At 39.9% G+C, this 27596-nt stretch overlaps 1 protein-coding gene across 2 annotated transcripts in view; it reads left to right on the forward strand.

Annotated features, from left to right (window-relative positions):
* Positions 1–27596, forward strand: part of FNDC3B (fibronectin type III domain containing 3B) — a 342975-nt gene that overhangs the window by 217041 nt on the left and 98338 nt on the right. For both annotated transcript variants that reach the window (XM_082688730.1, XM_082688731.1), the window contains exon 7: positions 26671–26729. In XM_082688730.1, the coding sequence (XP_082544856.1) occupies positions 26671–26729 (59 nt within the window). The remainder of the gene's footprint in view (positions 1–26670; positions 26730–27596) is intronic.

Consider the following 27596-nt stretch of genomic DNA (forward strand, 5'->3'; position numbering starts at 1 on the left):
ACTGTGTTGGTGTTTTACAAAGACAGGTTCTATTTTAGGTAGAAAAGCTACGTGTGTTATAGAATCAGACTGCCTGTTGGATTTGCATGATTCTGCCATGTATATGTGCCTGTTTGCTGCATCATTTCCTTTAAATCATTGAAGGCCAGTTTGTTAGCATGCTTTTGTTCCTGCAGTCCGTAGTTGGAATGGGAGACAATTAAGCTCTCTTTTACACATTAGCCTCCTTGGGTAAGCTTTCAGAAGTTTGGTTTTCTGCACTTGATAATCTGTGGGATGTTTTATACCCGAAATTAGGATTCTCAAATGTTCTTCTCTTTCTCTCCTACTTCATACTTTATTCCTTGCATTTTTAAATTCTGTGAATTCATTTATTCCCCCTACTCTGTAAACCTGCCTTCCTTGATCTACCGTATTTATCATCACTGATACTTTTAAAATTCCGAACTTTTTATTCATTCGTTTGCTCATTTACAGCTGGGGTATTTTCATTTTGTTTTGCTTTCAAGGAAATAGAAGAATGTTTCTCATACTTGATTTTTATCAAAGCTCTTCACCTATCTACTTTTGAAGAAGTAAAGTTCAACACTTGCGCTTATTTTAAGACTAGGTTTCAAGCTCATAGAGCTCTGAAGAAAACGATAAAGACAGCCCTTCAGTTTAAGTTCATAGTCCTTCTTTACAGGAGTGTGATCCACATGGTTGATTAGCTGTGTCCCCTTATTTTACTGTTTCGTTTCTGCTCACCCCTTTTTTCCTTGTTGTTCTTCAATAATCTCCCCAGTGAGTGACCAGCCCCGAGTAAGAGGCTAAGGGAAGATGTGTCCAGATGGCTGCTGTTCATAGCTCCGGGAAAAGTTTGCTGTGTGAGGAGAGCCTGACACTTACAGTGCAGCTCAGAACTATCTGCAGAGTTCATTCAAATACTGAATAGATCCATAGGAAACTGGGTTTTGGGGGTGGTTGGTTTTTTTGTTTTGTTTTGTTTGTTTTTTGGGGGTTTTTTTGGTCAGAAACAATTGATTAGAAATTTTGTGATTTAGGGTGCCTAGGTGGCTCAATCAGTTAAGTCTCTGCTTTCAGCTCAGGTGATGATCTCAGGGTCCTGGGATAGAGCCCCATGTCACGCTCCCTGCTCAGTAGGGGAGTCTGCTTCTTCCTCTGCACCTCCAGTGTACTGTCTAACCCGTGTGTGCGCGCTCTCTCTTGCAAAAATAAATCTTTTTAAAAAAATTTCATGATTTAAAAAAATTTATGATTCAACTCAGTATTCCAGATCCCCAGTATGATTGATAACCATATGTATCCTTCAGTGTGTATCTCTGTTCTGTTTTTCACCCATTCCTGTGCCTCTTTCAGTGTTACTATTTTCCCCCTTCCAATGTTAAGAAAGAGTAAGAGGCTTAGGAAAAGAAAACCATGAACACTTGAGGGATGCAGATGATTTGCTCAATTAATAGGCTAGTTTTTGTAGTCAGCATATCACAAGTGAGAATTTTTTTAAGATTTTTTTTCTTTCTTTGAGAGAGAAAGGGAGAGGATGTGTGCACACACAAGTTGGGGGGAAGGGGCAGAGGGAGCAAGAGAAGCAGACTCCTGCTGAGCAGGGAGCCTGAGATGAGGCGCAAGCCCAGGACCCCAGAGCATGACCTGAGCCTAAGGCAGATTCTTTAACTGGCTTAACTGACTGTGTCCCCCAGGGTGTCCCACAAGGGATATTTTTGGGGATCAGTGGATCAGTTACTGTTTAAGGCAGAATGTTGATGGATTTTAGGAAGATACCAAGGGATACAATGGATACGTTTACAGTGTCTAAGATGTTTACTTGAAAACAGTGGCTGGAGTCCATTGATTAATGCTGCTGACTGAGACACCAAAATGGAAAGTAAACCATCTCTAGACAAGTGGTATTATAGGTAACCATTATGTTAATTATACTTTATTTAGTTGGTGGTTTTGTTCCTGGAAAATTACTTTTTTTTTTCCTCAAGAGGAATTTGAGGCATTAGAGAGTTGAATGTTTTATGGAAACTCTTGTGTGTAATTTTTCGGTTTTACCTGACTGCGTAAGTCTTCAGGGAATATTTTCAGGCCTAGATTTATGGGCACTGTACATAGTTCCTGCTACCAAAAGAACATTCTGCCATCAGGCTCATTGGGAAACATCTTGTCTGTCTTTCTGTTATGAGCAGATGTTCCCTCAGCATTTTGGAATTATTTTAATGCACAAGATGGAAAAAATAGAAAATCAAAAGAGAAAGATAGGCATAAATTTCTGTGACAGAGAAACTGTGTTTGAGCATGGGTAGACGTCAGTATTTTCAATCTTTTTTATCCCTGTGCTAGATTTGGGGTAAGACAGTGTGGTGACAGTCTCTTGTCACACCCTAAAAATTCAATAGCAAATTCCAGTTCTATATCAGTAGGAGAATGGACTCAAAAAAGCTTGTGACTAAACTCTAACACTCTCCTGGCACATAGTATGAACTCAGTTCATTTAATTTGGCTTTGTTCTGTCTTCCTTCATATCAGATGACTGCTTTTCGTGAAGAAGCTTTGCACAGTGGAGCATACCTCTGATAGACTGTGTATTAGCTTCCTGGGAACTAACAAATTACCGTACAGTCAGTGTTTAAAACAGCAGGAGCTTCATATCTTCCAGTTCTGGAGAGAATCTAGAGAGGAGCATTTTGGAGGTCAGAAGTCCAAAATCAGTGTCATTGGGGTGAAGTCAAGGTGGTGGCAGGTCAAGCTCCCTCCAGAGGCTCTAGGGAAGACTCAGTTAGCTTCTAGCCAGTGGCTGCCAGATGCCTTGACTTGGAGCTGCATCACTCCCATCTTCAAGAGCAGCATCTTCCAGCCTTTCTCTACTCCGTCTTCTCATCGTCTTCCCCTCTTGATGTGTCAGATTTTCTCCTGCTACCTCCTTACACAGATCTGTATTATTTAAATGGAGCCCACTCATGAATCCGGGGTGGTGGGCACATCTCACTCAGAATCCTAATCACATCTCCGAAGATTTGGCCACGTAAAGGCAGTACTCAACAGGTTCCAGAGTCTGGGGTTTGGCTCTCCTTTGGGGGCTATTTTTCGCCTCACTGCAGATTACCTTCTGTTATCAGCAGGCTAGAACTGTGGCCAGAACAAGCCCTTAGCCTCCTTACTGTTTAGGTCTGATGGCAGTGACTTACAGTTGGTATAAATGGTCACTAGCAGCATGGAGAATCTGTTTTCAGATAATCTTGGCCAAGAGGCATTTAGCTGAGCTACCTCCTCTCTGTGGTAGTTTGCGTTGGGGGAATGGTCCACATGGTCAGTTAAGTTAGTTAAGACAAGTCACGAAGTTGAATGCTGTTAACAATTGTTCAATTTAACTCGAGTTGTCTCATGGATGTGCATGGGTATAAACATGTAAAATGGTGGACGTATACTTTCAGCACATGTTTAATGGAAATTATATATCAGAATCTGTATAATTACTTTTTTTTTTTTTTTTTTAAGATTTTATTGAGAGAAAGCAAGCTAGCATGCACACATGGGGGGAGGGTCAGAGGAAGAAGGAGAGGCAGACTCCCTGTTGAGTGGGGAGCCCAATGCTGGGCTCCCATCCAGGACCCTGAGCTCATGACCTGAGTTGAAGGCAGATGTGTAACCAACTGAACTGTCCAGGTGCCCCTATATAATTACTTTTAAGAAATGAATAGTTAATGGTGTTTCCCAAGAAGTGAAAGAAACCTATTTAGAATATATATGTATATTTGGAGTATACATATGTGTATGTATGTATGTATGTATGTATATACATATATAGATATATATATATAGTATTTATTATGTATTTTTAATATATATATGTATTTGTGGGCTTTTTTTTTAACCAGAAAGGAAACAAAGATAGTTTTCAGTTAGTGTGAGATAAGAGTCACAAAGCTTTTAAAACAGTTCCTCATGAATCCAGTAGTTTTGTGATGATAATGATTAATCATTATAGAATTCTCCTAAAGGAATTCTGCACACACATTGCTTGTTAGGTGTTGACTGGGTAACTAATGTTATAGATTGATTACATGTGTCCTTTCTGTGGGGACTGTTTTGTAGATGAGGTCTAGTAATTGGTTTAATTCTGAAGAAGAGTTAAATGGACTGAGGGTTTTGAAGGGGAGGACATGGGGGGTTGGGTGAGCCTGGTGGTGGGTAATAAGGCAGGTACGTATTGCATGGAGCACTGGGTGTCATACATGAACAGTGAATTTTGGAATTCTGAAAAGAAATTAAAGAAATGGAGTGCAGGTTGCCATAAGGGTTATAAATTCTGCCTCCTTGCTGTCTGCCTTGCTGTGTTTTAGATTATTGCCCGATGTAATAAAACTTAAGTCTTATAGATTGCCTTTTTCACCCTTTGGTGGGTTTTTACCTGAAATAGAAAGACCCAGATGATTTTAAACTTCATATAAGATAGTATTTTAAATCCATTAAGGTTCTCTCTTATTCCAGAGCTATGGTGGGAAATACAGATCAGAATTAAGTGTCTGCTGTGTAACTGTAGAGTTTAAAGCAGATCACTGTTTAGATGAAGCAATTAGAGCCCTACTATATCTGCTATAGGTTTGCAAAAATTACTTGGACAAGCATTGTGGAATTATAAGGAGTCCTAAAGTAAGAGGTGAATGAGAATAATGAGGTTGAGGGACAAAGCCCAGACTGGTTAAATGAAGAAAAAAGAAAATCTATGGGGGAAAGCAAGGGGAAGTTTTGACTAGATGCTGAGAACTCAGCTGGATTATCCGGTCTCAGCCAAGATGACACCTGACAGCAGAAGATAGCAGGTGCAGATTCCGTGCCACCCTGCAGATAGGAAATGGAGAAATTGAGGCTAACGTTCAAGGCCTGTAGATCACAGTCCTGCTTGTAGCAAGGTTGAAGCTGAGGCAGATGTGCTATTTTTATTGTGTAATTAACTCTTACGGTATTCAGAAAGGGAGAAAAGAAGCTGAGGGAATCACTTCATGTTACCTGCTTGGAATAGCTTCTCTAATCTTACTTTTAATGAATTTAAAACATGAAGGCTGTCCAATTTAAACCATTTAACTGCCCATAGTCGTGAGCCTTTAGTTTTAGCTACTTACATGTTTTTTCCATAAGAATATCAATCACTTACAGCATATACTATGCCCTGCCAGTTCCTTTTGGAACCAATTTAAATGAGAAAAATAAAGGACTTCGGGAAAAACTATTTAAGTATGTCTGGTAAGTTGTTCTACTATTTGAGAACAACTCTGGAGACCAAAATACATTTTCCACTTAGTAGAATTTGGCTTTTTTCGTGAGCCGCAGCATTGATGGAAATCTGTTGAAATCTTAAATGTAGAGAATGACTTACTTCTTTTGGTATTACTTGCGGTCTAAAATGATGTTACCGTCTTTACTACAATATCTCTCTGATCCACAGCGCTTGGACTACAGTGAAACATGTTTACTGTGATCCACAAGTTTCTTCCTGTTTTGGATTCTTCTGATTGTAGGGCAAGTATGCTACAAACTGTGGTTTTCCATAGGATGTCGAATGCATATTTTTTTGTCTTTTGAGTTGCAACTCTTTTGAGATCCTAAAACCTTACACTAAAACTTAGGTCTAGAAAATCACCTTGCTTATTACAAGACAAGTAGTAAGCTTCTGAGTATCTAAAACATTCTGTTAAACGTGACCCTTGTCCTAACTTTTCAGTGTTACTGTAGTCCTTGCTTATTTTTTAAAGATTCTTTTTTTAGAGCAGTTTTAGGTTCATGGCAAAATGCAGAAGAAGGTACAGAGACCTCCCGTGTACACTGCTTCTTTTTAAATCTGTGTGGACGCAGATTTGAAAACGTGTACTTTCATAGAGTTTTTATTCCCTGAGCTAGTCTCTCTGCTTTAACTTTTGTTCCCTCACAGTTCATTCGTGCCACAGCAACTGGGGAGACCTTGTTAAACCCTCGATGTTTTCCTTTCCAAAAGAACATAAAAAGTGCAGACTTCTTACCCCATATCCGAAGTCTGCCTCAGGTAGCTAATACCTTGGCTCCTTCCAGGCCTGTTCCAGGTCCCTCGGCTCCGGATGCATAGGGCTCTTCTCTAGTTTCTCCAGTGTGCAAGAGCCTTCGCTCTTTCTGTTTCCTTTTGGTCAGAAGTTCTCTTGTTCTTTATGTGGGGGTGTTCCCTCATCCTTCCTGAAGCCCAGATGCTTCAGAGTCAGCGAGGCCTTCTCGAACTGCTCTGTCATATCACCCCTTCAAAAATCTCCTTTCTGGCACTTACCCCTAGCTGAGCTCGTGGTGGTTTGTTCATAGATATGTATGTTATCTGTATTCCCTGCCCGGAGTTCACACTTTGAGTGTATTAGAAATGGCTTGGCATTGTCAGAAGTTAAGTGCAGAGCTCATTCACAGGGAGTCCTAGGCACTTCTGTGAGTAATACAAATTGCTGAATTTGTCTTTTATTTAAAATTTTTTATTGTATAAGGCTTGAGTTAAAATACAGAATTCCATTGCAGTTGGAGGGAGTTACAGATAGTTTCTTATGAGTGTTCGTATGTTAGAGTTGCATAGCGCGTAACCTTGAATACTTTTTTGAGGAACTGAACTGCCAGGTAAGGAATTCTATGCTGAGCCTTTTGCAGCCCCACAGATAAAGGCCTCTCCTATAAATGAAGTCTTTTTTTTTTTTTTAAAGATTTCATTTATTTATTCGCCCAGACAGAGATCGCAAGCAGGCAGAGGGGTGGGGGTGAAGCAGACTCCCGGCCGAGCAGAGAACCCAATGCGGGGCTCCATCCCAGGACCCTGGGATCATGACCTGAGCCAAAGGCAGAGGCTTTAACCCAGTGAGCCACCCAGGTGCGCCTATAGATGAAGTCTTAATGTTTCTCTCCTGCTAAGTACATGGAATAAATGGTCATCACTGTACACCCCCCCCCATTTTTATTTACTAAGAATTAGCCTGTTTGGTGGGGAGGGTTTCAGAGTCCATTTTGGCAGGCCATTATCATTTCTGCTATCATTAGCTTTTCCCCCTAGGTGGCATCTGGACTTTGTGTTTTTCCTTCTGCAATTTTCATTGAGTTTCATGTAATTCATTAAGAGTTGAAATTAAAACTCTACTAAGATACTCCTAACTGCATGTCAATAAATATATTTTGGAATGGTAAACCAGTTTTTATATGGAAACTGATTCAGCCTTTGGTTTTAAACTGTTGATTCCTTCCATGGGTTGGTGTTTTTTTCAGGCAATAGCTTTTTAATAGTTGGTTTCTCTTAGCCCTTTTATTAAAGAATTTTTGAAAAAAAATGGTATTACAATTTCTGTATTACTTAGCATCTTTGGCCCTCAGAAAGGTTTTTATATGTGCTCATTCTAGTGAAAGATGAGATGAAAATCCTCTTTCTGACTGTTGGGAAACATTGTGGAACCTGATTTTTTAACCACTGTGCACCTTTGTTAGGGACTGTATGCACTTGGTCCCACTTGGCTTTTCCAGCAAGAGCTTCCTCACGTGGTTACCATACTCAGAGGAGGGAATTTTTTTTTTTTTTAATAAGATTTTGTTTATTTATTTGACAGACAGAGATCACAATTAGGCAGAGAGGCAGGAAGGGAGAAAGAGGAGGAAGTAGGCTCCCTGCCAAGCAGAGAGCCTGATGTGGGGCTCAATCCCAGGACCCTGAGATCATGACCTGAGCCGAAGGCAGAGGCCTTAACCCATTGAGCCACCCAGGCGCCCCTCTGATGAGGGAGTTCTTAAGTGGACTTCTGGTCTGTGCCAGAAATAAAAATGGGGATGTATCACCTTCCAGATGTTAATAGAATGAGAAAGCAGCACATTTAACTTTGAGATTATTATCCATCCCCGTATGAGAGCATTTGGAACAAGGGTGGACTCTACCATCTTGGTTCAGAGAGACACACCCAACTACCCCCAACCCCATCCCAGTAATAGCATTCTAGGAAAGAAAGCCTCAGTGATATGTAGCATAGGAGATAAGCTTGTTCTGGAAGAACTCATGTGAAAAATAAGCAAATCCTGGTCCATATGATATTGTCACTGAGGTCTCCCTCACCACTGGGCTTAAGCAGAGACCTCTAATTCCAGCTTTTTTTCCTCAAAAGATTCTAGCAATCTGAACTAATCATAAAGGAGATACTATAAACCTGTGTTTGCTTGAAACCAATGTTGTCACTGAGGTCCAGAATCAGGATCATTCTTTCTCCTGCTCTCCACAATAACCCTCTGAGGGTGGGGGATGGAAAGGTATTTCGGTGTTTAAAAGGAATAAAACATGTACCATGAGCTATGCTTGTGACTTAAAAAACTTTGGTATTTTGTTTGGTTAGAATACCTCTTCTGTTCCTGTGTTGAGCTATGGTGACCACCTCTAGGGAGCCTAGCTTGAAACTGCCTTTGGTACCTTAAGGAAAAAGTGGCTGAGCTTTGTGACAGTGGGAACATCTTACAGCACCCTGACCCTGTCTCTGGTCGGTGACCAACAGGCAGAGGTTATGGATTGCAGCGGGGTTAAGGACTGACTACTGTGGAACACAGAACCTCATTCTAGACACAAATGGATGTGACCTGTATTTAGATGTTGCCTTGTACAACTTTCAGGGAGTTATTAATTTCATATGTCAGGCCAATACTCTTTATTGGAGCCTTTGGATTTTGCTGGAGAACACAGAACACAGAACCCTGCAAACTCAGTGTGATGACCTTGGAACCTCCTTAATTTCTGTCTTCCCAGTCTTAATCTCTCTTCCGACTTCCTTTCCCTCCTCTGAAAATGAACACCTGCCAGCAAAATCAACTTTATGCAGCTTTCGCTGGAGACTGGTGTCTCAGAATCAGTTCTGGCAACTAATGTAAAGTCAAATTTGGAAGACGCTTGGATTCTCATGGAGTTGTGCAAGCTGAAGTTATTAAAGAGGATTAGGGACCACAGCTGGTGAGCAGATGGAATGCTTCTAATTTCACCATCTTAGGTAGCTAGTAAACCTAAATCTGCACAAAACCTATTTGGTGTTTCTCTAGTTCACTTCACTTTATCCTGCTGGAATATGTGATTCCTTATCACATGTGATACCTTCATGGTTGGGGATGATGAACCTTAACAGGCCACTCCCTTAGATGATACGGGTCACGATTCAGTGCGGCCATCTCCAGCTCCATTGCGTGTCGCGTTGTAGTAACCACTGTTTTATAATGTACTGATGCAAAGCTCAGGAGGCAAGCGGGGGGAGAAGACGAGTTTCACATTTCCTTCAAAATGTAGACATGAAGACTAGCTCACCATAACACGACCAGCCTAATTACATTCCGATGAAGGCCAGTTCACACTGCAGTCATTACAGCTAAGTACTTCAACCATTTGCTGCTGAAAGAAACTCCTGAATCCGTCTCCTCAGCTCTTTTTTTTGTGTGTCCACTCCTTTAGAAATTTGCCATGCAGTCAGAAAAGCCTTTGAAGCCAGCCACCTTTCACTGCCCGGCAGCCTGATTATAGGCCACCGCCCTCCCACCCCCGCTCTTACTCCCCAGCCCCAGGGTCCTCTGTCCCTGGTGGCTTTTGATGAGGACCTTCCAACAGAGCAACTGTTAATCTCAGAAACACAGGCCTGAGCTGCACCATTCACAAAGGAACGTATCGGTGAGACTTTTACTCGGTGGTTAAGAAGGTCAGATTGGGAACTCCATTCTGCTGTTCCTGTGCAAAGATATTAATTTATGTTTTAATGGCTGTTATGTAATCTAAGAACAGAATTCACATCCGCTCTACAGTTTAGCCGCTCCTCTAGCCTTGCTGATGAAACACTTAAGGAAAATGGCTGCTCTCCTTTTGAGCGATGGCTGAGTGTCTGAAAATGCAGCCAAACAGCTGGAGCCATAAATAAGTGTGGTCTGGATACACTGTGTACTGGCTGGTTGGGAAGAAAACAACACACAGATATTTCAGGTGGCCTTGCACAGCAAACAGCTGTAGTTGATGGTCCAACATAGTCTCTTCTTTTGGAACCAGTATGTGCTTCTTCTCTAAAGCCACAGTCAGCTGCAAAAATATTGTAACGTGTTTTGGAAGCAATTAACTGCATAATAGTGTTCTAGCCTCAAAACATCCTGAAAGATCCATTTCTATATGGGAGGGGCGGGGGAGGAAAGGGGGAAATATTGTGGTACTGATGTATTGGCATGGAGTAAGTCTGTGGAAGTATTGTAGGAAGTGGTCTTTTTTGGAATCGGTTTACAAATGATTTTCGGTAGCTTCTCTCTGGACTTCTGAATTTTGTAATTGGATGTGACCTCTCATGGAAGGGTAGTGTAAACACATTTGAACTTTCAGTGTAATTATTTTGTACTAAACCAAGGAGTCTAGCAATCCCTTCAGACTGATTTGTTTGTCTATCATAAGTAAAATTGTTCTCTCCACCCTTCTCTTACTCCTCTTGGACGTAGTAGATGGCAGGATGAGAGGAGGTTCTGGAGGTTCTCCAAGAAAAAATAGACTAAGCATCAGAAGACCTAGAGTCCTTTCTGATTTGCCCCGGTGATCTTCACCAAATTCTTAAACTCTCCTGTTTGCAGTGTCCGTATCTAGAAAATGGATGTACTAACACCAAATATTACATTTGCAAATACATGGTACATGTGTTAGATCTCTAGGGCCGCCGTAACAGAGACCCCAGACTGGGCAGCTTAACCAACAGATATTTTCCCACAGTGCTGGGGTCTAGATCTAAGATCAAAAGTGTTTTCAGGGCTGGTTCTTTCTGAGGGATGTGAGGAAAGGCTCTTTTCCAGATTCCTCTCTTTGGCTTGTAGATGGCTGTCTTCTCCCTTTGTCTTCATATCATCTTCTATGTGTATGTGCCTATGTCCAAATTCCTTCTGCTTTTAAGTTACGACATTAGTCATATTGGGTTTGGGGTCACCCTCATGACCTTATTTTAACTAAATTACCCTATGCAAAGACACTATCTCCAAATACAGTCCCATTCTGAGGTACTGGGGGATTAGAACTTCAAAGTGTGAATTTGAAGGGAAACACAATTCAGCTGATAACAATACCATATGGAGACCTATCTAATTATAACTGAATATTCTTAGGCTATATTTTATAATTCTTTGGGTTGCTCTGGCAATTCAAAATATTATAATAACATTTTATTCTAATGGATACATTGATAGAAAAATAATGATACTTTTTTTAAACCTAAAATTCAAAGCCCACTTGTGTCTTCATTCCTTATGGTTAATTTGCAAATGAAACAATACATCTTTTCCTCTGGAGGCATTAGATGGAACTTCCGTGCACGCACCATTCTGGTTCTTCTCTCTTGAGACATCTTTTTGTTTAACTCTTAGTTGTAGAGGTTTGCTCGGGAGTTTATTGGGAAAGCTTCAGTGAGTTGAAATGCTTATTGCCAGTAGCATCAAGAAAATCTGAATTTTTTGCCTAAGGGTAAATAGACTCTTTTTGGAAGTGAACGTTTGAGCAAATGGCACTGTTTTACTCTGAGTATCTAACTGTTAGATGGCTTGCTACAGGTGGTAAGCTGGTAAAGACTGAGCCTGCAGCAAAGCCAAGGACTTTGCGGGCCTGGGATTGAGAGCAATGCAAAGAATGAGATCCCTTAATGGAAATTGCTGAGCTTTTCGTTTATTGGGATTGCAGTCGGAGGACTGTTAATTATGGGAAGAAAGGCAGCCAGATGGTCACATACTCCAAGGCGGAAAGGAGAAAGGGTAGTCAGGGCAATTGGAAGCATGCATTAAGATTGCAAAGAGGGAGACGTGCAAATACTTCTGCAGGTCAAACTTGCCTCTTTGGCTGAGTAATTAATTGCTAAATAGGCATAATAGAGTCATCTCAAATGGTTCTTTAGAGATGCAGGATTTGTGCACACAAAAAAACTATTGTGGAACAGGAAAGCTGGAAAACAGCTAACTTGATTAAACAAAACCAAAGCATTTTAGCCACTAAAAACAACGTGGTGCATTCTGATTTAATTTTCTGCAATCAGATTAGTACATAACACATTTTAAAAAGCTACCCCTAGTAGGTAAAAAATTCTCCGTTGCTTGATTAGTAATGTACTGTTACATTTTTATCATCATGGCAAGCTTAATGACTTTGAGTTTTTTTGTCAGGCAGACTTAGCTTTAGTTATAGAAATGTTTCTAATCCACAACAAATTTAGGATTCTTACCGAACTTATTTCATATGTGCATTTTGGTTTCCTGTGCAAAAATAAGGATCTGCGGGTGTTTGAGACAATGTGGTCATAATACATTATTTGGTATAATGTCATGAGCTATCACGGTGCCTTCCCCTTATAACTCTCCCCATCTTGTTGTCTACCATGGTGCTTAAAAGATTAAGCAGAGATTAAAAGCACAGTATGTGTGTTCGTAGGTAGTGTTTCTCTGACCATTTATTCAGTCATATGTGTAGTAAATGTTGCCATGCCAGGCACTGAGTAGGCAGCACTGGGGAACCAATGACACATGGCACAGATCCGATTGCTGTACTCATGAAACTCACCTTTCCCATTATGTAGCGGCGGAAAGGGTTTACTGTGAACAGGAACACGCAGTGGGATGTATACTTAACTATGGAGAGGAAGACAGGATATTAGGGAAGATCCTACAAAGAACACCAGTGCCAGTGGGTGAGAAGGGCAACACTGCCTGAAAGAATTGATCTCTGAATGGAGACATGAGGGAGGAAAGGAGTCAGCTAGACCAGGAGAGGGGGGATAGAGTCGTGTGCATACCCATCTGTGGGTAACTTAAAAGCCTTTTATATTTTGGTATCTTAGAATAGAAACTTGATCATTATAATCTCTAGGAAATTATTATCAATCAGTTACCTAGCAAAGAAGTTGTCAGTTTAATGTATTTGCTGAGCCATGTTGTGGCTCTCTTTAAATCTGTCATTCATCCCCTCCATCCCCACTTTGGCCATCTCTTTTAAATTTTTTTCTTCTGTGCGGTCTTTCTATTTTCTTCTTGCGGATGTTTACCTCTTGTCCAGTTTGCTCTGTGACCCAAATAAAATGGCTACTTTTGCTGAGGGGTTTCCCTCAGACCTGATGAGCTCACCGTGATCCAGCAGTGGCACACCCATGCTGTTAGGAGATGGAGATCAGGGGGGACGATTTATCATCTGTAGACATTAAAATGTGGCTGGTAAGGTGTGCTACTTGTAGAGCTAGTTTGGGGCTTAAATGTCATTATTGCAGTTCTCAGACCTTTGGACTGAATTTTAATGTACATGTAAAAGGTCTACATACTAAGGCCTGTGTCTACCCTGTTTTGGATAACTAGGGTGGTCCATTTGAAAACAGTCACCAGCTACGCAGCTTAGGAGTTTTATTTTGTACAGAAACTGAATACTTTAAATTCCAAATGATTTAGTTTTATGAAAGACTTAGAATGAGACAGCAAGATCAGCACGTGTGATTTTGGTATGGAGTATCATTTGCTCGAAAGCAACACACAACTTCTTTAATGCTGAGCATGGACTTGTGAGAGTTCTGCTCTGTCATAGATGTTTTAGAGAGTAAGATCCTGAAACCTTAGGAGTAGAGGGTTTCTGGTTGTCAAGGAGAGGTCACAGTCTTGGAGGAAAATCTCTGGTAGCATCCTCCATGTAGACCTTATCTGCCCAATCTAACTTTCCACTTTAGTTTCTTCGACTCCGCACCATGCGTTTAGAGTACAGTCCATTTTCTTTTCTGAACTGGGACAGATGGTGCTGTCTCTTTTGATTATCTGTTTATAAGGGAAGTGTTGATTAGGAAGAACAAGAAATGAAACATGGCCAGATTAAATTGAGAGCAGGAATTGTACAGTCGAAGAAAAGCCAAATGTGTTCAGTGTTTTTCTACTTAAAGTTTACCATAACTAACTTGACTTTCTAGAGTTAAAGTTAGCTGTAGGGTGGTTTCTTTCCGCATTCTTCAGTTTATTTAGGTCAGGGACTATATAGTCATTTTCCATGGAAGTTGTAACCCTCTGAATTGAATAATGGCTTAACAGGATTTATGTTTAATCTGCGTTATGTCTTTTTTATATATGAATTTGGTGTGTTACATAGTGTTTAAGGTGTATAGTGTGTTACTTTGATTTATCTTTTGTAATGTAATTGCCAATATAGTGATATTTATCACATTATAAGATTATAGTACATATTATCATCTATATTCATTATACTGGGCATTAGATCACTATGGCTTATATACTGTTCATTTTAAGTTTGTACCTTTAAATACCATCACTTTTATCTCAACCACTCTCTTCCCCGTCCACTTCCCCCTTTCCCCAATTCCCTCATACCCACCATTTTACTCCATATTTTTCCAGGTTTAACTTTTAGAATCTACGTAAGTGACACATAATGCTGTTCTTTGTCTGACTTACCTCGCTTAGCATAGTGTGCTCAGGGTTCATCCATGTTGTCCTAAATAGGAAGATGTCTGTCTTTCTCATGGCTGAGTAATATTCCATTGAGTATATACACCACATTTTTTTTCATCTGCTCATCTGTTGACGGGCATTTGGGTTGCTTTCATGTCTTGGCTGTTGTGAATAATGCTGTGATAAATATGAGAATGCATGTATCTCTTCAAAATCCTGTATTCATTTCCTTTGGGTATAAACCCAGAAGTGGAATTGCTGAATCATATGGTAGATCTTTTTAACTTTCTGAGGAATCTCCATATTGTTTTCCGTAGTAGTTGGCCCAATTTACATTCCCATCATCAATGTATAAGAGTTCCCTTTTCATCACATCCTTGCCAGCACCTGTTCTTTTCCGTCTTCTTGAAGATGGCTCTTCTAACAGGTGTGTGGTAATAGTTCATTGTTGTTTTGCTTTTCATTTATCTGAGGAATAGTGATGCTGAGCATATTTTCATGTGTCTGTTGGCCATTTGATGTCCTCGTTGGAGAAATGTGTGTGTTGCTCTTCCTATTTTTTAGTCAGATTTTTGTTGTTATATTGTTTGTTTTTATATTGTGGATATTAACCCTTTATTTGTTAGATCATTTGCAAAAGTTTCTCTCCTTCCATAAGTTGTCTATTTAGTAGTTTCTTTTAGTGTGCAAAAGCTTTTGAGTTGGTGTAGTTCAATTTATTGATTTTCTTCTTTTATGCTTTTGATATCATGCCCTCAAAATTATTTACAAGACCATTATCAGTGAGCTTCTTACCTATGCGTTTTCTTCTCAGAGTTTTATGGTATCATATCTTTACATTTTGACCTTCCATCTATTTTGTTTTCTTTTTTTTTTTAACAATATAAATTTATCATTTTATAGTCTTTTAAAGATGTTTGTTGATTGCGTTGGGCCCATCAGGATAATCCAGGATAATATCCCTATTTTAAGATCTGGTCATTGGGAATCTTAATTTCTTCCTCCACCTTAATTCTCCTTTACCATGTAGCCTAACATATTCACACATTCAGCACCTAAACATCTTTGGATTATGGTATTCACTGCACCTAAACTTAACTAGAAGCTATAGAATCTGTTGTTTGTTTGTTTATTTTATTTATTTTTTTTAGTACAGTTGATACAGTGTTATCTTAGTTTCAGGTGTACAGCATAGTGATTGGACAAGTTCACTACAAATGTAGCTGCTATCTGTCCTTATACATCTCTGTTAGAATATCATTGACTCAGTGTTCCATTTTGCCTGATCCCCTACCCCTCTGACAACTATCAGTTTGTTCTCTGTATTTATAGATCTGATTCTCCTTTTCGCTTATTCTTTTTTTTTTTTTTCCTTTCTTTCCAGATTCTACTCCTATTTTGAGTTAATTTTTGAGTGGTGAGAGATAGGAGTCCAATTTCATTGTTTTACATGTGTTTCTCCAGTTTTCCCAGCATCATTTGTTGAAAAGATTGCCCTTTCTCTGTTGGGTATTCTTTTCTCCCTTGTTACATATTAGTTGGCCATATATGCCAGAGCTTAATTCTGGGCTCTCTAATCTGTTCCATTGGTCATTGTACCTTTTTTTGTGACGGTACCATTCTGATTTTATTATTGTGTCTTTGTGGTATAGTTTGAAATTTGAAAGTGTGATACCTCCAGCTGTGTTCTTTTTTCTCAGGATTGCTTTACCTACTGGAGATCTTTTGTGGTTCCACACAAATTTTAGGATTGTTTCTTTCTGTGGAGAGGGCCTTTTGTATTTTGATGGAGATTATGTTGATCTGTAGATAGCTTTGGATAGTATGGTCACTTTAACAATATTAATAATTCTGACTCATGAACATGGGATATCTTTTGTTTGTGCCTTTGATTTCTTTTCAGCAGAATTTATAGTTTGCATTGTACACATCTTTTACTTCTTTGGTCAGATTTATTCCAAAGTATTTTGGTTTTGATGCTATTGTGATTAGAATGTTTTATTTCTTTTTCAGATGCTTCCTCATTAGTGTAAAGAAATGCAGTTGATTTCTATATTTTGATTTTGTATCCTCCCATTTTGCTGAAATTGTTGGTTAATTCTAGAAATTTTAGACTGATTGTACAGGATTTTACAATGACAGTTCTACTCCCATTTCAGTTTGCATGCCTTTTATTTCTTTGTCTTGCCTAATTGCTGTAGCTTGAACATCCAGCACTATATTGAATGGGAGTCATGAGAATCGGAATCCTTTTTGTTTGTGACTGAGTAGAAACCTTTTAATTTGTCTCCACTGCGTATAATGTTTGTTACGTATGTATGGCTTTTATTAGGTTGAGGTATGTTCCTTCTATACCCAACTGTTAAGAATTTTTATCACAAAAGGATGTTGTATTTTGTCAAATGCTTTTAACTGCAGCTGTTGAGATGATGGTATAATTTTTATCTTTCATTTTATTGATATGATGTATTATATTTGTTGATTTGTGTATGTTCAACCATCCTTTCATCTCAAGGTTAAACCCTCTTAATGCGTTCTTAAATTTGGTTTGCTAATATCTTGTTGAGAATTTTTGCATCTGTATTCATTGGAGATACTGGCCTGCAGTTTTGTTGTAGTATCTTTATCTGGTTTTAGTATTAAAGTAATGCTGGCTTTGCAGAATTAAGTTTGGAAGTGTTCCGTCCTCTTCAATATTTTGGAAAAGTTTAAGGAGGATTGGTATTTTCTTTAAATATTGGAAAGAATTCTCCAGTGAAGTCATCTGGTCCTGGAGTTTTCTAAGTTGGGAGTTTTTTGATACTGATTTAATCTCTTGTGATTGGTCTGTTCAGATTTTCTATTTCTTCCAAATTCAGTCTTGGTCGGTTGCTTATTTCTAGAAATGTATCCATTCCTTCTTGGTACATAAATTGTTGGTAATTATTCATAGTAATCACTTATGATTCTGTGTATTTCTGTGCTATCATTTATAATTTATCTTCAATTTCTAGTTTTGAGTCGTCTTTTCTTAGTCTAGCTGAAGGTTTGTCAATTTTATCGTTTTTGGAGAACCAGCTCTTGGATCCATTGATACTTTCTCTTTTCTGTTTTCTCTTTCATTTATTTCTACTCTGATCCTTAATATTTCCTTCTGCTGACTTTGGGCTTAGTTTGTTCCTTTTCTAGTTTCCTGATTTGAAAGTTGTTTATTTAAAGTCATTCTGACTTCTTAATATATGTGTTTATTGCTGTAAACTTTCCTCTCATAACTGCTTTTGCTGTATCCCATAACTTTTGTCTTGTGTTTCATTTTCATTGGTTTTGGATAATTTATTATTTTCCGTTTGATTTCTTCTTTTACCTAATGATTGTTTCAAGTTTGCGTTGTCTTAAAATGCCATTTAAGATGAATGACTCTTGGGTTATTGGGTTGCTTTGTTTTATCTTTAATTGCTAAAAGACTTAGAAACCAGAAATGGATTTACATGTTGTTTTTCTTTCTAGTAGCTTTTAAATTAGAAAATCCTTGGCTAGTAGTGGCTTTTGACAAATCTGAAAAATTTGGATGAATTTTGATAAATTCTACTTTATGCTACTAAAATCTCTCACCAGCAGTCTGCACATTTCTGTGCTATTGGCCAAGCGACCTTTAGCCAGAATTTTTTTTTTTTTTTGAAGATTTTATTCATTTCTTTGACAGTGAGAAAGACAGCGAGAGCAGGAACACAAACAGGGGGAGTGGGAGAGGGAGAGGCAGGCTTCCCACTGAGCAGGGAGCCACATGCGGGGCTGGATCCCAGAACTCTGGGATCATGACCTGAGCCCAAGGCAGTCGCTTAACTGACTGAGCCGCCCAGGTACCCCTAGGCGGAATATTTAATAAGTGTTCAAAACAGAAGTGTTAAGGAGGTGGGCAAAGGGACATAGAAAACAGTTTGAAGGGCCTCCCACTGGCTACATTTGGTATAGTTTTAGCATCAAAAAGAAGGATTGCATTGGAGTCTTACAATGTTTTTAATAAAAAGAATCCATGAATTCATATATACTTTAAAGTGAAGGAAGAATTAATACACGTAGAAAGAATGATAGAAAGCTTTATCATCATCTTGCAACTATTAATATAATACCTTCTGGCAAAGATCATCATTGTTTAACCCTCAAGTGAAAGGAGGAGAATGTGTTTTCACTGTGGAGGAACAGGTTACCCAACACTGTAACCAGGTCATCACAGTGCAGAGCTTCACCAAAAGCTTCCAACTGGTACTGTTTGCTTCCTCGTGTATTGGATGAATTATATCTAGAGAATTCTTGCCAAAATTTTTAATTTGAATCTAAATATGAGGAAATAGGTATACATTTCAGATAGTGCTACATGCTCGAAGAAACCTGGTCTAGACTCTTCAAAAATAACAACTTTAGGAAGACAAAAAAATATGGGGGACTTCTGTTCTAGGTTAAAGAAGATGAACAAAACTGGGTAGATGAATCTCACATGTGTTTCTCTGTTGGATCCTGGATTAGGGGGGAAAACATTAAAGATACTAATATCATTGGAATGATTGGGTGATATGAATATGGGATGTATATGAGATTTTATTCTGTTGGTGTTAAATCTTTTGGTTGTGATGTTACGGTTGTGTGCGAGAAGGTCCTTGTTCTTAGGAAAGACACGCTGAAGCTTTTGGGGTAAACTCAAGATCTGTCATAAGATGAACAAGTTCCTTCCAAGTGGTTCTCGAAAACAATACGTGTGTGTGTGTGTGTGTGTGTGTGTAGAGATAAAATGTGAACATACGAGTATAGCAAAATGTTAGCAATTGATCAGTCTAGGTGAAAGGTGTATGGGTATTTGTAGTACTAACTCCTTCACTTTTCAATAGATTAAAAGGTGTTTGACAATGTATATTTGTACAAATCAGGCAATTTCCTGAAAATTTTTCCATTTCTGGATTCTCTGGTAAAATGGCAGTATCGGTCAGCCTTAGACCAATGATCCTGCCTGGCAATAATTGATTGTGATACACAGCAGCTCCCCCTGTTAAATAGGGTGAAGGCTTTTTCAGTTTTCCACAGTCTTTACCCTTCCCTTTTGCGTAATACGTCCACCTTCTTTTACTCATTGATATTACCTGCCTTGCAGCTAATATGCATCTGAGTATGTACCCACTTATATCCTTCGCTGATTTCTGGGTGAGGTCGGTTGTACCATGGGTAGTAAGGACTTTTCCATGTGCTAAAACTCTGGGGAATGATTTGGAGCTCTAGCACACAGAGTTAGCTCTGAGTTTGATCCCCGTGTCAGCTGATGAGCTTCACTGGGTTCTTTGCCATTGACTGAATATCCAGCCTCACCCTCAGATGTGTAGGTTAGTCCTATGGGACGTCAATTAAGAAAATGTAGGTGTAGAAAGTGTTCATATAGGTGTTATAAATATTAAAATTCTCTTTCGAATTTAATGTGTTACAACATTGTTCTCTCTGGATTCTGCCTGTTAGTTGACACAGTCTTGGCAAAAGTTTTGAATAAAGCCACTTGAGAAGTTTTCAATGTGGCATGCCAAGTCTTAATGAAAAAACATTTTGTGGAAACGTTTACAGATGCCAACGCAGAAAGTAGTGTATAAACTTTAATTACGTTTGTAAGTCGTTCTATCCTGTGTTTAAGCGATTGCCTTCCTGTTACACACCCAGGGAGGGTACCAGCTCTTACTGGGTAATCATGGAGTTGAGCCTTCCCCCAAAATAAAAGAGCTATATCTGGCATAGGTTAGGACTGAGCTAGCCAGTGAAGTGTCTCAGACACACAGAGGGAAGGAAAGGAGAGGACTGAAGTCTAGTCATGCTTGACAGGCAAGCATATCTATGTAATACTTCATCCATTTTTGTGGGGTTTTCATTGCTGTTTAATTTGATGTTCTTAAAAAATACTAGCTGTGTTCGTCTAGTTCCATGTACAAGTGTGATTTTTGTGAACTCAAGAATTTTTCTTCAGAAATTTGACAGAAATGAACAGAGACTATCCTAATATTTCAGGTAGAATCAACCCAGTTTAGTTAGCATTCCAAGAAGGTGTTTAAGAGAGAAGCTATGAGTTGACCTGGAAGTCAACAAAGGGATTATATCTGGTGTTTCTCTTGTCTTTCAAGTCTCAGACCTAGCACTCCCTAGGACAGAAGGCTGTCTTTCTTATTACTTGCAGTGTTAGGTAGCTTTTGTCCAGAGACCCACTTTTGCCTATGAGTAGATTAATGTGAATATTCCTGGTAGGATTTTGCTCAAATCTTGGGCCAGGAAAGAAAATGACTCTTTCTTCTCAGTTCCAGAAATATCGACAAAGGCTCGAAGGAGATCTGTCTCCCCGCTCCCTTATCTCATTTACATTCTCTGGCCATCCCTCCTTTCCAGCCGGCCACTCCACCAACAAAAGGAATTCATCTCTCCTCTGCTCTTCCTCTTAGGGCTCCAGAATCTATTGGGAGCCCAAGTCCCCTTGAAAATATTTTCCTCGACTGGAAGGCAACTTCCCACGACATATGTTCACCTGCCTGCTGCTTTCTCTTTAGTGTTGAGAGTCTGATATTCCCTTAGCTGTCTTCCAGAATTTCCAATAGAGTAACCAACCACTTAACCAGGTAAATGGCTAGAGAGATGTTTGCTTTTGCATTTTTAAGCATCAGGATGATTGATACCTGAAGGTATTTCTGGAATATTTGTCCTTGGGCATTAACTGCATTGTCCTAGATTATGTAAATTTATTCCTTGTGATTTTGTACATTTTTAATATTTGATTTTAATGCCATTAACTCTGGATTATAATCACTAAATGGAGGTCCTTAAGTAATTAATACTGCTTTTGTATGCATTTATTGATTCTTTTTTCTCAGTATAGGTAATATTTTTTAAATGAAGATAGAGGATTTTTTTTCTTTTTCTTTTTGATTAGAAAAGCAATTCAGCAAGCATTCTTAAACCATCTTACCTCATCCCCATTCATTCTCGTTAGCATTGGTAGGCAGTGATTGCATATTTAACTCTTCCTTACTATTGAGTCATATTTTTTTTTCATTCCACAGTATTTATTTCCATTCATTTAGTACTTATTGAATATTTAGTGGTTTTTAAGCCTCTTATCCCAAAAATGGGCATGACCAAAAGTTGCATATTTTCCATGCCCCTAGTTTAAATATATAATATGTATTAAAGATAGTAGCGAAGTCAGCTCTTGGCAGATCTGAGAAAGCATATCATGTTATGTCGGGCATATCTGTAAATGAGGCGTGCGGATGAGAACTAGACAGAAGGTTTACAGAGAAATAATGCTGATGTCATTCTGTTGGAATGAAGGGGTTGTTACAACCATAAATACATTCTATAGCTCGCAGCTAAGTGTCTAGCTGCATTTCTTTTCTAAGATGGAAAAAATGTGAAGCAAACCAAAGAAGTAGATTGTGTTTATAAAGGGGGATATTTTAATTAGTTTAGGCCTTACAGTTATTCAAACAGTCTGAACTTAAGGTTCTTTTTGGAGCAAACATGAAAACCATTATTTGTGGAAAGTTTAAACTTCACATGACACATATTCCGTCTATGTGTGTGGGTTGTTGTTTTGTTTTGTTTTTCTTTAAAAAAAAAAGCATATTTGCTTGCTTGTATATTTTTATTTTAACTTTCCCTTTGCTAAAAAATGCTTTATTTTCTTGGGAGACCAAACATGTAAGTTACTGTGCAGAAGTCCCCTTCCCCTTTATTTGGCATTTGCAGATTGAGTGGTTCTCAGCTCACCGGGATATGTTTAAACGAGAGACTTCCCTCTTGACTCCTTTTAAAGAAATTACCTGTCCCCAAAAGTGTCTGTATCTGTGAAACAAAACACCCAGTCTCTTTGGAGCCCTCTGCGAGTACCCAGTAATCCTTTACTGATTGGCAGTCTTCACTGCAAGGAAAAGGCTTTCAAATATTAGGAAGGTAGTGATGTGAAAGGTGGGTTGTCCTGTCCATCCACGTCAGCCATGGTGGCAACGAAAATCAAAGCAGGTAGAAAATGATTTTAATCTGTTGGCTTAGCTCCTGGCAGCTTCAGTGCAAGGAGAAAGAAATACAAAGTTGACCTCTAAGATCTGCCTCTGTATTAGTTGACTTGCTGCAAACCAGAGGGAAGAAGGCAGGCCTGATGATGAAAAGAACCTTGTCCAAGAACCTTGTCTTACAACCTTGTGCCAGAACCTGGCTTCCCCCACCCCAACCCACCCCTTCTAGGACATTCTGCTCTTCAGTTGTCACGCACCAGACAACTTCTTTAAGGAAGTAAAGACAGAAACAAACGAGATCTAGTTTTCTCTTTAACTTGATATAAAAGAATTCCTGAAAGGCAGGTCACCAGAACTGTTCTTTCTGGTTTCGTTTGGAAATTTTTGTGAGAACATTCACTACTATTTATCTGTCCTCATGCACGATATGGCATGTGTGTGCGTTAGCACGAGGCGAAGGGGCCACAGAGGTAAAGAAAGCAGGGCGAGCAAGTGAAAGCTTCATCCAAACTCTGGAATCTCCTGGATAGCTAAGCTCCAAAGCTGTTGAATGGAAAGGGTGATAATTTGTAGACTGCTCCGAGGCACAGTTCAATTTAGCTTTGTGAGAGGCAGGCCAGGGTCTGAGAGAACTGGGTTATTCAGGTGGGAGAGTTGTGAATTTTGGCATCCCATACCGAACTGCTAGCTTTCACGCGAGAGTTTACTTTACATGTAGTAAGTAACTGTCACTTTAGCTCGGTTGAACGGGTTTTATTTTCACTCTTGTGTGTGAACATTGTATGCCTGGCATTTATTTACTCTTTTCTCCTGGTCTGGGGCAGCACAAATGGAAAAGCGTTCAGTAAATGTGGTGTGAATGCATTTTTCTCTTCTTTCTCCGTATTCAGCATTTAGAATCTTGAAAGAAAGAAAGAAAGGAAGAAAGGAAGAAAGGAAGACAGAAAGACAGAAAGACAGAAAGAAAGAAAGAAAGAAAGAATCCAGTCTGGCTTTGAAACTGCATTTCTCCTGATATAATAGGCCAGTGATTGTCCCTTCACTACCTTTCTGTCCCTGGCCCTGCCCTTTTTAGTTTTGATCTTCTCAGAATCCTTTGTTTATTTGGCTCCATTCATGACCTGCTTTTTCTTCCTTTTCTCACATACCTACCCTCAGATCCAAAGGCCTTTGCTCTATTTATTTGACAGCTTTCTTAGAGATGGAAAAAAAGAAAATAAAAGAAACAAGCCCAACAACCCAGGCTTTCTGATGGGACCTGTGGGCGGGGGTGTTCTGCCGCCACCTTCTTGCTTCCATGCACCCCAGTGCGAACACCCACCCCCCCCCTCAGCCCTCGGCTCTTCTCTCTCCACGTGCTCGCCTTCGCCACCCCCAGAGCCTTACTCATTTGTCGCCGTGCGGTCAGAGGCTCTGCTTGCTTTGGGGCCACACACTGGTCGGTGGCCCTAGGGAGATCGTGTCTGCGGGCCCGGCATCTGTTGCCTTCCTCATTCCTCCTCCTCATTTCTCAGTCAACAAAGACACCTGCATGTGTAGTGTTCAGCCTCAGAGGTGAAAACCATGATACCCAAATAGACTCGGGCCCTGTCCACTGCTGTGAGGCGGAGTGGAGACTGTCCATCTTGATCACAGTGTTGTACAAATGAGCCAGGGCATGGTGCCTTGACCAGCCAGCACGTACCTGGGTGCTCAAGAAAGATAAGCTTTCCTCGCCATAATCACAGCAGACTGGGACAGTCCTGACCTCCCTTTGGAAGTTGCTTTTATCCCATTCTGGACCTTTCACTTGTATTTCTGGCGCTTACCTGAAACCCATTTTTTTCTGTCTTAAACAGACCCTCCCCCCCAATCCAAGCTCCTTTTCCATTTTTCCATTTTCTGTCAAAAGCCTGACCATTTTCTCCTGTTATCTCTGTTTGAAAGCTGCCGAGGGGGAGGGAGCTTCCATTTTTATGGGACAAAGCGTCCCTCTTCACTCCTTTCTTTCATGCCCTCTATCTAGTACAGGGTCCTGAGGATTCTTCTTTTGCTGAGCTCTTCAGTTCTTCCCCTCGTCTTTGTTGAGTAGGTGATTATCTCCATTCTAATCTAAACCTTTATTACCTCAAGGATAGGGTCTGGCTTCGGGCTTCTTGTCGTGCCCTTGTGCCAGTGACTGCAGAAGGAAGCAGTATAGCTAGTGATGCGAGCATTTGAGACCATCGGGTCCTGCAAACTCTGGAGTAACCAGAGATTCACAAAGTTTCCTCTTTAACAAGGGAACCAGTTCATCTATTGCAACTGTGCTTATTTTATTTTTATTTTATTTTATTTATTTTTACTGACAGTTAATTTCTCAGATACACGTTACTTATAGTTTCCTTAACTACAGGAGGCTTTCCAGAAAGTGTGAGGATATTATGTCTGTGTTTGACTTATAAACTGTTATCTACATCTTAACGGGACTGGGACTACGTGATTAGAAACGAGCTTGTCATTTGGTCTTCTGAAGGTGAAGTTCCTCAGTTGTAATTTAAACGCCTGTATTGCCACCAGTGGGTTTCTTTTTCTCAACAAGGTAGAGGTAAACACATTGTCTAAGTAGAACACAACAGGGAAGAAAGGAACTGATCCTTTTAAAGTTTAGGGTGGTGCCAGCTTCAAGTCTTACTATTCTTTACTCAGACTTGGTTCGCTTATTACACAACAAAAATACTCACTATCTGATTCTTCACGGAAAAAAAAATTATTTCAAGTCTGTAGCATCACTGCCTTCCCGAAATGTGTATTTTAGCAGGAAGGACAAGTAATAAACAAGGGAACACACAGACAAGAGGATTTCTAGATTTTGGTAATCAAGAGAGAGGAAATAAATGGCATGTGAAAATAACTGGAGGCTGGGCAGGGGGTAGGGTTGAGGCAGGATTCTTGTAGAGTGAGTTTGAGATTAGACTTGAACAGTGAGTATGAATAGCCCTGGGGAAGAGCTGAGTCTCCTAACCTCTCACCCCCAGTTCCACTTCCCTCCTTACCTCCAAATGCCTGCTTGTCCACAGGGGCAGCGAGGTGTTGGTTCTCAGGTAGCCTTCTAGAATGCTCTCTCTTGGGTTATCTATATCAAAGCACCTATCACATGGAATTGCCTCTTGCTTTCACGTTCCCCCACTAGACTTGAACTATTTGAGGGTGAGGACATATGCTCAGCAATCATGTAGCTCGAGCGTTTATACCTCATAAACTAGGTTTAACAGTTAAATAGATCTGTAAGTTCAGAATTAGATTACATCAAGTAGGTTGTGAAAGTTGGGAGGTTGGTTCCTCTACAACACATAGTCTTAAGTTTAAGTCTCTTCTTAACTTTTTTAAATACACATTCTTCCCTCCCCGTCCTCTCTGCTTCAAGCATGTTTCCCCTTCTCTTTCTATAACAGTTCTTGCCCCATGCAAAACCTCCCCACTTCCCCATCTTATTTAAAGACATCACCATCCATCCAGTTGATCAGGCCAAAAACTGGGATATATCCTTGATTCTTTTCATTCCTTCACCCTTGCTTATCACACCCAGTCCTCCAACACCTATACCTCTAAAACCAGCTCTGTTCTCCCTGTCTTTCCTACCACCCCCAGGCCAGGCGACCTCTGTCCTCCACCCAGACAGCACAGCAATGTGCTGACTAATCTCTCCAAGAAGTTCCATGCATACCTTCTATATGTCCACTCTTCATGAAAAACCAAACAGGTCTTCTCAGACTTGGGGGAAGGGAGACCATGTCAGTCTTTCTCCTTAAACATTTCAGTGGCTGCCCATTGAACTTAGAATAAAAATTGACTAAAAAATCTGAACTCACAGCTGTGGATGAATTGGCCACTGTCTCTTCAGCCTTATCTCTTCATACGGCCTCAGCTTCTAGCTGATCCAGTCTTTCCCTTCTTCTTAGGACCATTTATTTTCTGTTGCCCGTAGCATTATTAGATGGAACTCACTGTTAATCTCATCAACTTTGTGAATATGTAAACCGGTACAGTGGCAGGTTGGCACAGCCTCAGTGAAATCCCCACCCGGGCATCACTGCCATTCCGGATTTGTCATTATCCTGTGTGTGGTACCAAAAGTTCATGGTCACAGGCAACTGACTCCATGGTGGCTCTAGTTAAAGGCTTTGGAGAAGGAACTGGGCAACCTCATTACCTTCTACTGGTATTAACCATTCTTCTTTTTTCTTTTTCCATGCAGAGTATGAGTTGGAAGTCAAGAGGGTGCAAGACATTCTTTCAGGAATAGAGAAACCACAGGTATGTCTTCTGGATTTCTCAGCGTAAATGACACATTCTTAAGCATTTCAAATGTGCTTTTCTTTTACCACGTAGTAGGTAAACACAAGGGCCCCTTCCTATTGCTGATTATTTATAGTCTATGAAACAGTGTTGTTATTAATGGAGCATGAAAATACAGAACAGCAGTCTTTCTATTCAGTCATAAACCACCAAAATGTCTTCTCTGTTAAGGTATTCTGGATGCAATTAGGTATTCTTTCCTGCTTCCAAGGATACATATCGTCCCCCTCACACCCTCCCCACCACAGGTCCACAGAACAGTTTTCTTTTGATGATTTCCTTTAGCCTGTGTAAATGTAGTAATAATCATTTTTGAAAACCTCAGTGATTCCAAGTATTTTTCCAGGTAACTTTCAAAAAGGTATTTAAATGTTAGTTGAGAAAAACTAAGTCCAAAATACTGAGTGTAATGGCAAGAAGAAAAATTGGTAGGAATGATGATATTGTGAGGTTTTAAGTTTGATTTTGCCAAATGCTTTGAAATTCAAGCAAAAAATGCAAACTGTTGACTCAGCCTTTCATCTGAGGTGAGAGAGCCAGTGTTCTGGATGTTTTCCGGCCCAAATGGAAAACCTTGATCCTTGGTGTGTTTCAGATACTGAGGCTTTTTAACAGAAGAATTCACACATGCCTCAGGGTACACAGTTGACTTTGACTAACCCTAAAAGCATGAGGTATGTTGGAGGACGGGGCCAGCAGGGAACTTACTGAGGAGTGGGGTGTCGATGTTGGGTTGTGGAGTCTGTCCTGACTCTGGCAAGGAGCAGGTGGCCATTGCAAGTTTCTGAGCAGAGAAGCTATGCAGTCGGGGCTATTGAGGCTGAT

The sequence above is a fragment of the Mustela nivalis genome (genome assembly GCF_964662115.1).
Source record: "Mustela nivalis genome assembly, chromosome: 1".
Lineage (NCBI taxonomy): Eukaryota > Metazoa > Chordata > Mammalia > Carnivora > Mustelidae > Mustela > Mustela nivalis.